At 37.6% G+C, this 9,557-nt stretch overlaps 1 protein-coding gene across 4 annotated transcripts; it reads right to left on the reverse strand.

Annotated features, from left to right (window-relative positions):
• Window positions 1–532: 532 nt before the first annotated feature.
• Window positions 533–5,732, reverse strand: LOC111480894 (probable pectinesterase/pectinesterase inhibitor 20). 4 transcript variants are annotated; one of them, XM_023126117.1, is made up of 5 exons: window positions 4,692–5,732; window positions 3,384–3,447; window positions 2,870–2,980; window positions 2,066–2,314; window positions 533–1,407 (listed from the first exon to the last, which is right to left on the reverse strand). In XM_023126117.1, the coding sequence occupies exons 2-5, from the start codon at window positions 3,403–3,405 to the stop codon at window positions 713–715; spliced, it is 1,077 nt and encodes a 358-aa protein (XP_022981885.1). In that variant the 5' UTR covers window positions 3,406–3,447; window positions 4,692–5,732; the 3' UTR covers window positions 533–712. The 4 variants fall into 4 exon arrangements, with proteins under 4 accessions (XP_022981885.1, XP_022981884.1, XP_022981882.1 ...); XM_023126116.1 differs by having other exon boundaries at window positions 2,066–2,980; window positions 4,703–5,732; XM_023126114.1 differs by having other exon boundaries at window positions 2,066–2,980.
• Between the last annotated feature and the right edge of the window lie 3,825 nt (window positions 5,733–9,557).

Raw genomic sequence — 9,557 nt, forward strand, 5'->3', positions numbered from 1 at the left:
TTTTTTTTTTTTTTTTTTTTTTTTTTTTTTTTTTTTTTTTTAATTTAATGGTTAGATCAAAAGGTTTCCATTTAGTCTCTTTCAACACTTTTTTTATTCACTCTTTTAATGTACATGCATCTTATGATATTTAGTTAGAGCATTTAAAGATGAATTGTTCTAATTCCTACCAAATCTTCCGTCTATCAAATTATTAATATCATGTTTGATACCATTTGTTACGGTCCAAGCCCACCTAACAGATATTGTCTGTTTTAATCTAGCTTTACAGAGTGTTTTGTATCCCTCTCCAACCGTTATTTATCTCACAATCCACCCCCTTCCAATATCATCCAATTTTATTATACACGAAATACTATTTTAGCTTCCCATATTTTCATAATAGTTCCTTTTAGTTTACCTTCAAATGTTCAAATATAGTTCTAGAACTATCAATAAATCTTAAAATTATAGAATAAGAAAAATACAGATGAGAATCAAACCTATTTTAACTCATTTATATTTAAATAATTTGAGAACATTAGAAACTGGATTAAACTAAAATTAACGACCGAGACCAAATTAAGACATAAAAAAAAGACTAAATATTCATTTGGCCTTAATCATACAATTAACTTGCTAGTGTAAGAACTATCATTAGTTCAAAACAGAGCACAAACAACTTTATTAGGCATGTTGAATATTAGCAAGAATTATATGGAGAGCTGACCGGTTATATGAAGCCTCCAGTGTAGGGCACACCAGTTGGAGGCAGCCACGCATCCCCAACCAGGAAGTTTGAAACTGTAAAATTAGAAGCATCAGTAGCATTAGAAATGACATGGTAACCAGGCCAGGTGACTCTGTTCTTTGTATTTGATCCAGCTCCTGTATTATTATACTCTGCATAATACAATGTGCTCAAGTATTCCCCTGACCATGGATCCCAACCAGCAGGATTTACGAACCCATCAATGAATGTCTGCATATAAACTGTTCTTGAATATTGCTTCCATGGCCTTCCCAAATATGTCTTGTTCATGTAACTCTTGCTTGCAGCTAAATCGCTCGTGGCTCGGATTGTGCAGTTGTGGATCGAAGTACCGGTGTTTTGGTTCGGGTCCGATCGACCTTGAGCAGTGATCATGTTGGTCTGTCCAGAACGTGGTAGACGGGGATATATGTTGCAGTTTTGGAACACAACAGCTGCATTTCCAAATATGAAGTCCACTGTGCCATAAATGTCACATTCTCTGAAGAATTGTCTTAGGGAGTGAGTGTATAAGGTGTCCTGGTAACCCTCAAAGCTGCAGCTGTAGAAGATGGACATATCGGCCCCGCTTCTCATTGCAACTGCTTGGCCTTTGATTGCTCCAGCTGTGTTTTGGAAGGTTATGTTAACTGCCATGAATCCTTCTGCCGCCACAGCTGCATCATTCATGTAAAACCAAATGACATCTTAAACTTTGGCTTAGTTTAGATGATTACATATTTGAAGTTTGAAATTCCAGCCACATCTAATAAATCAACTTGAATTAATGATGCCATTCACTTTTTATTAGTATCCACTGCTAACAAATATTATTTTTTTGGGCTTTTCCAAGCTTCCCTTCAAAGTTTTAAAACAGCATAGATATGGTCTTTTTTGGACTTTCCCTTTTGAGCTTTCTTTCCAAGTTTTAAAATGCATCTATTGGGGAGAGGTATCAACACCCCTTATAAGGAATGTTTCGTTCTCTTCTCCAACCAACGTGGGATCTCACAATCTACTCCTTTGGGAGCCTAGCGTCCTCACTGGCACACCGCTTGTGTCTGGCTCTGATACCATTTGTAAAAACTCAAATCCACTGTTAGTAGACATTGTCTTCTTTGAACTTTTCCTTATGGGCTTCCCCTCAAAATTTTAAAACGTGTCTACTAGGGAAGGTTTCCACATTTTTACAAGGAATGCTTCGTTCTCCTCTCCAACCAATATGAGATCTTACGTATTCTCAGAATTGAACCTTAAATCATTTCGTATAAGACAATCAATGTTAATCAAAAGCATGCTTTTGTTTCTAATCACATAGTATTTCAAAATGCTTACCAAAAGTTGCACTGTTGAAGGTAGTCCAGCCGTCAGCGACGCTTTGGTTGCCCGTAATGATGGTCTGATTTATACCATCTCCAATCATGAGCAAGTACTTCTTCTTTGAAGGGATCGACACATACTCTTGGTAAACACCAGCTGCGATGTAAATCAAGAAGTAGCCATTGACAGCAAGAGAGTTGTTTGGAGCTGCATTAACAGCTTCTGTGATGGTGAGGAAGTTTCCTGTACCATCTTGACTCACAACTACAATACCATTAACCAAAATTCCATCATCTGAAGAAGATGAAAGCCTTCTTCGATTCGCCACCGAATTATAAACAGCACGGTCATGTTTTGACATTCTCAATGGCAACGGACCTTTCCTAAACCGGAGGTGTTTTGTCACAGGATGATCACGTGTTCTGTTTCTATTCCTAGGCACCCAGCCCTTTGTAAAAAGATCTAGAGAAAGACTGTATGATTTGGTACAATCAATGAGTGGTGCTAAGAGATCTTTCTCCAAACTAGAACCTGAGGCTACGGTATTTAGGCCATCAAGACAAGTATCAATGTTGGTTAAGATAGCACTCAGAAGACTCTGGATATAATCAGCTTTTGAGTAGGTTAGCTTTTTATCAGTGCCATTGACAGCCCGAAAAGAGTTCGACAAGAAATTAATGTTTAGTTGGGCAAGATATTGGCAATCTTTAAGACCACCAGTGACGGATTTTGGTAGAGTGGAACTGTTTTGAAGATGCTTCTCAATCAAGTTCAAGAATGTAGTTGCTTTAGCCAAAGACCGACGCATCGAAAACCTACCTGATTCATAGACATTGCCTGAGGATTTTTGAAGCACAGAGATGCAGTAAGAAGGATTTGAGGTGAATTTGCAAATGGCTTTTGCAAGGAATAAATCATTGAGAGACCCATCTGCAGCAAAAGAAGAACTGATAAGAGTTAAAAGTACAAAAAATGAAGCTATTAAAGCCATTGGCTTTGAACAAAAACTCAATTGTGAAAACAGAAGATAGCTAAGTCCATATATATAGTGGCCAGATGAATAATGGTGAAATCTGCAACTTGTCAAATTGTAAGTAAAAGTCAACAAAATAACTTCAAGTACAAAAAAGAAACAGTAAGCCTAGCCACTTTCTAGATCAATTGTCGCACAAACATATTCAAAACACACCCACTTTGGGTAGATTGAGTAATCCATGCTTCCTTAAATGCTGTGCTAAGAGACAAGACTTGGTCTTTTTCTTGAACATTATAATACGAAACCAATGGTGGAATTTCCATGTGAGTTTGACCTCGATAAGGGCTCAAGAGATACCTGGATGGAACCCTCCCTGCATGAATTGCACGTTTCCAACCTCTACTGCTGTTCATCAAACATGCTGCAGCCACATAGGAAGTGAGCTTAGTTCAACCTTATAATTGATATATACTTTTAATACAGAGACTCAAGCTAAAAAATATTGGATATTTCAGTAACGTAAAAGTATATTTAAATCCTAACTTGTTCCGCTTTTGCCTCCAAGTTGTTTAATTTCTTTTTTTTTTCTTTTTTTTTTTGTCATAATTTAGATCTTTGTATAAAAAATGTTTTGAATAGTTAATAAGGTAAGGTATGATCGTGCGCACACAGATTAAAATCTTGTAAAATATAACGAGGCAAATAAGGAGGGAATATTCAAGAAGGAAATGACCCTTAAACAAAGATGCACTTGACACATTTTATATATGTATGTGTTATTATATTAACCTAAGGAGAAGACTTTAACATAGGCCATGTTTGAAGCTACCTGCATTGTAAGTTACTAGTTCTTGGGCCAAGTAAAAAAAATAAAAAAACCTTTGACTTATTCGTTATTTATCTCAAAAATATCTTTATTAGTTCAAAAGTTTCAATTCTAGCCTAAGAAATATCTTAAAAAAACGCTACGGTATCAAATGACAAAGACATTGTTGAAAAAAAAATGGCTTTTCCGGAATGAAATTTTTGTTGCTATCCGTTACAATAACGAATCATTGATTTAACTTAATAACTAAATAAAATAAATAGACTTTTCTCTTCGTCTTAGGTCGACCAATATTCTCTATTGAAAGATCCCCGTATGGATAATACACAAATGTTTCAAAAATACCCTTTATTTATTTTTTTTTTTTTGACATAACTTTGTGCTTGCTTACAATCTTATGTCAATTTTACTATTTTGCACCTTTTTTTCCCTCTCTTTGACTTCTATTTTTCAAGCCTAATTCTTAAGAGAACAAAAATATTGTTCTAATTTAATTTTAAAATCTATTTTATTTCGTTAAATTAAATAAAATAATTTTCTTGTAAATCACTTAGAATAAAAATACATTGTATTTTTGTTTTGCTTCAATTTTTGAGACATTTGTAAAAAATAAACCTAGAATTGAAACTTAAAGAATAAAATTATCTTTTAAACAAATAGTAAAGATGAAGGGTATTTTTCATAATCTAGCCTAAAAAGGTAGGGCACAAGAAACCCAAATTATATTTAAAAATAAACCATTTAATCAAATTTAATTAATTACTTTTTCAATTTTATCATTTAAAATATATATATATATATATATGAGAGATAAAGAAAAGCAATTAGGCATTGAGTACCTTACACACACCTTGATCGCTGTGTAATAACGAACCAGTCAGCGACCCGATCGGTTGGATGAATTTTGATCCATGCAAATGAGAGAGACAGCAAAATTAGGCATGAACCCTCAACTTCCTGCGCCAAACCCAAACTGTTTTTCCGCCAAGAACGTTAAACCTCTCACTAATTCTTCTGTAATCTCTCTATTTCTTCCATTTATGCCACACTGCTCGACAGATCCAACCGAAACGAACAAGGGGAAAAGGGATCGTACCGAGAAGAACTTCTCTGATCGGTGGTTGTGTGGTTTCTTCAGCCGATGCGTCGTCATTAGGACGCATAAACTGGAAATTTTTGGAACGAATCACACACCCATCGATCTGGGGACTATCAAAGAAAAACCATGGAGGTTCTTCGGATGAGGCAGTTGATGTTGTTGTGGTCAACAATTCAAAGCTCCCGGGTTGCTCTCGTGGGTGGTAATCACACCGCTGCCAGATTTTGCACTCGCTAAAATTCCCTTTTCCCCTGCTTTAGCTTCCCCTTTCCCTCTCTGCCTGTTTGCTCTTATCTTTCTGCAATTTTCTTTAATTCTGTTTTTGCTCCAAATTAACCGCGCAACAAGCGATTTAGAAAAAAAAAAAATCTCCATATAGTTTCCAAGTTTTCATTTCAAGCAACCAATTCATGGAGTTCGGCTTGGTACATGCTTTGAAGTCCCAGGAGTACGACCACGTTCCTCATATGTATTTGGTAATCAAGCACCCTGCAGCAGCAGGAGAATCTAGGGTTATTAGATTTCTTGCTCGAGCTGTGCTCTTGGCTTTGTTCATTGTTTCCTTGCCTTATTTAGGAGCAATTCTCAGAGGAGGATCCTCGATCGCGTCCCAATCGCTAAACGATGCCGAATTTGGCTCTGAGAATGATATCGGCACTGTCACTTTGCAACTAAACGGCAACACAAATAGCTACAGAATCGTTTACCACCAACAATCTGATTCTACAAACATCGATGTGGAGAAGACCGAATTAGGCCAAAATGAGATCAAACACCCCGCTCAACGACGACTCTTGGCATACGAATCTGACGCTAAAAGAGCCGCAGCCCTTAAAGAACTCGAAGACGTCCTTCTCGAACCGCCGCGATCAGCATCGCGAAAATCTAAGCGATACTTGCAACGAACACGATACCTTCCAGATTTGATGGGCGATTCTCTCGAAGGCTATCCCCGCCATGTTTTCATCGACGTCGGACTTCCGGAGAAGGAAGGCGGAAGCGGCACAAGCTGGTTCGACAACAACTACCCTACCAGAAATAAGAAATTCGAAATGTTCAAAATCGAGACAGTGAGTACCGATCAAGAGCCATCCTCGAATCCGCCGCAAGTCGGTATATCGGACTGGCTGTCGAATAACGTAAGAGCGGAAGATTACGTCGTAATGAAAGCAGAAGCCGAGGTTGTGGAGGACATGATAACATCCAAAGCCGTAGGGTTGATCGACGAGCTTTTCTTGGAATGCAAGCCTCGTACTAACGGTGGGCGGAAGGTTTCCGGTGGCGGCCCACGACCTTACTGGCAGTGTTTGGCTCTGTACGGCCGGCTCCGAGATGAAGGTGTGGCGGTTCATCAATGGTGGGGCTGAAAAGCGTAGTAGAATCACTGGAGAGAGTTTCCATTTCTTTCTCTTTAGTTTTTAGTTTTTCCTTTTTTGTGCCGTTTTTCCTCTATTCTTTTTTTTTTCTTAAAAAAAAAAAAAACAAAAACAAAAATAGTTTTCATATGATCCAATTCTTCTGTTTTTTTTTTTTAAAAAATAATTTTAATTATATGTATACATTATATTTCAATTTCTTTCCGTTTTTAAATGTTTACTTACTTCCTATATATATTAGTTAATAAATAAATAAATAAATATATATATATAGTCTGTTTTAGGGAATGGCGACTTACAATGACTTTGGCACTTCCTATCGAGGTCTACCCAAAAAAAGAATCCAGAATCCAATGGTTCTTTATCGTGCATATTTGTATAGGATGAATCGCCCGTTTCTTGGTCGTGAATATTTGTATAGCATGAATCGCTTTAGAATTAAGCTCGTTGAACTGAAATGTGTATTATTCATATGAGGGATCTTTCGATGTAGAAGCTGAAATGTGTATTATTCATATAAGTGATCTTTCGATGTAGAAGATTTGTCGTCGATCTATTTTATTTAGTTATTCAGTTAAACTAATGATTCTACCAATAAATATATTAATATAAATATTAAATATTATATTGTCTATTAAAATTTTTTATTATAAAAAATATGTAGGCAGGCATTTTCTTTTTATCCAATTTATTTTTTTATTATAAAAAATATGTAGGCAGGCATTTTCTTTTTATCCAATTTATTTTTTTATTATAAAAAATATGTATGTAGGCATAATCTTCTCTATATCTACCTTATTATTTGAATTCTGATTTTTTAGCATAGTTCTTCAAATTTTACCCGCGCCAGGGACTTGGTGAAAATGTCTCCAAATTGTTCCTCTGTTCGGATGAAATCAATCTTGATGAGCCTTCGATCTGCACATTTTCGAATGTAGTGGAATCTGATTTCTATGTGCTTGTTTTGGTCGTGCAAAACTGGATTTTTGATCAGGGAGATCGTAGCTTTGTTGTCCACATATAGCATTGGTGGATCGCTTTCTCTCTCGATGAGTTCTTGCATTAGTCTCGCAAGCCAGACCCCTGTGTTGCTGCCATCGAAGCGACGATGTATTCTGCTTCTGTTTTGTCGATTGCTAGCAGATCACGCCGCCTAAGAGGAAGTAGATCATTTCGCTGGTGCTCTTACAATCATCAACGTCACCGGCCAAGTCACTATCACTATAGCCGACCAACTTGAGTTTCTCCTTTCCTCTCCCTCAATATCTTTTACACCCTAAGCCTCTGGTTCCAGCTACATAGCGCAGGATGCGCTTGACAGCCACTAGATGTTCCTCCCTAGGTGCTTCCATAAACCTACTCACATATCCAACATAATAAGCAAGACCAGGACGAGTGTTTACCAGATAGCACAGACTCCCGACAATGCTGCAGTAATTGGTCGAGTTGACTGTCATCGTAGTGCCGACCTTCCTTAGTTGGAGCCGGGCCTCCATTGGCGTCCTTGTAGGATTACTGTCCGCAAGCCCAATTGTGTCCAGGAGCTTCTTCGCGTACGCACTTTGGCAGATGGAGATGCTGGTAGAATTCTGTTGCACTTCGATGCCGAGGTAGTAGCTAAGCACGCCAAGATCGCTCATCTCGAAGTTTTTTGACATCTCCTTCTTGAACTTTCCGAGGACTTCCATGTCGCCTCCAGTGATTATGAGGTCGTCGACGTACACTTCCACGATCAGTCGCTGCTTGCCATGGGCGTGTGTGTACATGCCATGCTCAGAGGCACAACGCTTGAACTTCAGTGACAGTAGGGTACTGTCGAGCTTCACGTTCCAGACTTGTGGGGCTTGTCGAAGCTTGTAGAGTGCCTTGTGCAGGCGTAGTACCTTACCAGGGTTGTCGTTGTCTAGGAAGCCAGGTGGTTGCCGGACGTAGACGATCTCCTTCAGCTCTCCGTTAAGAAAAGCAGACTTCATGTCCATATGGTGAACTTCCCAAGAGCAATGTGCCGCAATTGCCAGTAAAAGACGATGAAGACGACCTTTAGCCCCCCTGGGATTGAGCTTGGCGAGGTGGGGACGCGTTTTGTAGTTGGACCTTGTCAGCATCGGGTATTGAACGGTGGCGGTCATTGTCTCTCTTATCACTCGCTCAACGATAACTCGACGCTTGTAGCGTGGAGGAGTGAGTGAGCCTGCCCGGGATGAACCCCACAATGTGTGTATTTTCGCGATTTGCATTTTCTTCTACTCGAACCTAAGGCTTGTGTATTGTTAGGTCAACGCTCTAACCACCGATCGCTTCAACCTGGCTTTGATACCAATTGTTGAAGGATGTGGAGATAATTAAAAAGTGAATTATAAAACAAATAAATGGATGAAGATGCACATGTTTTTTTAGGAAAAAGAATAATTATTAAATAAATTTGGTTTACTATAATATAAAGAACAAAATCAGCTGGCCATCAACTACCTAACACTAAACAAATTTTAAAAATAAATTTCAAAATAAAAATAAAATGGTTATTAAAAAATCTCTAAAAGTTTAGGTTAGGTGAAAGTGTCCCACATTGGTTAAGTTAGAGAATGGTCATGAGTTTATAATCTAAGAATATACTCTCCTTTGGTGTGAGGTTTAGAGCTTCCTAAAGCAAAGCCATGAGAGCTCATGCTCAAAGTGGACAATATCATACAATTATGGAGAATCGTATTCGTCTAACATGATATCAGAGCCATGTACTAAACTTAGTCGGGTAGTGGATGCTAGCTCCCTTCGTGTTTCCATCCGATCACCGCCCAGTTGTCCCTCCATATCATTCTTCAACCTTTTTCAGAAAAGAAAAAAAAAAGAAAAAACAATATTAAATCTCTTATTCTTATTTATTACAAAAAAAAATAGAAATAAAAGTTATAACGGAACGGCATTTAACGACGAACCGAAATTAAAAAAAAAAACCTGACCGCATCGAACCGGACCGGACCGGACCTACGAGAAAAAGGGGAATATTTGAGGAGCGGAGAATTCACGCTTTCCAACACCAAGAGAGAATGGAATTCTTTGCCTCCGACCGCAAAATAAAAAAATAAAAAGTTTTTTTTTTGTTGAATTTAATTTGGGATATAAATATTTATTATTTTATTCATATGCGTAATTTCATTTTCCGCGTTATACCCTCTTTTTTTTTTTTTTTTTTTTTTTTTTTTTTTTTTTTTTTTTTTTTTTTTTTTTTTTTT

Source organism: Cucurbita maxima, unplaced genomic scaffold, assembly GCF_002738345.1.
Source record: "Cucurbita maxima cultivar Rimu unplaced genomic scaffold, Cmax_1.0 Cma_Scf00006, whole genome shotgun sequence".
NCBI classification, from domain to species: domain Eukaryota; kingdom Viridiplantae; phylum Streptophyta; class Magnoliopsida; order Cucurbitales; family Cucurbitaceae; genus Cucurbita; species Cucurbita maxima.

Excerpts from the sequence above, each read along its gene's own strand:
- LOC111480894 (XM_023126116.1), bottom strand. The coding sequence starts at position 3,405 with ATGCAGGGAGGGTTCCATCCAG. Across the intron at positions 2,981-3,383 it reads GCAGGGAGGGTTCCATCCAG|ATGGGTCTCTCAATGATTTA; the intron begins GTATCTCTTGAG and ends CTTTTGCTGCAG. Across the intron at positions 1,408-2,065 it reads CTTCAACAGTGCAACTTTTG|CTGTGGCGGCAGAAGGATTC; the intron begins GTAAGCATTTTG and ends TGAATGATGCAG.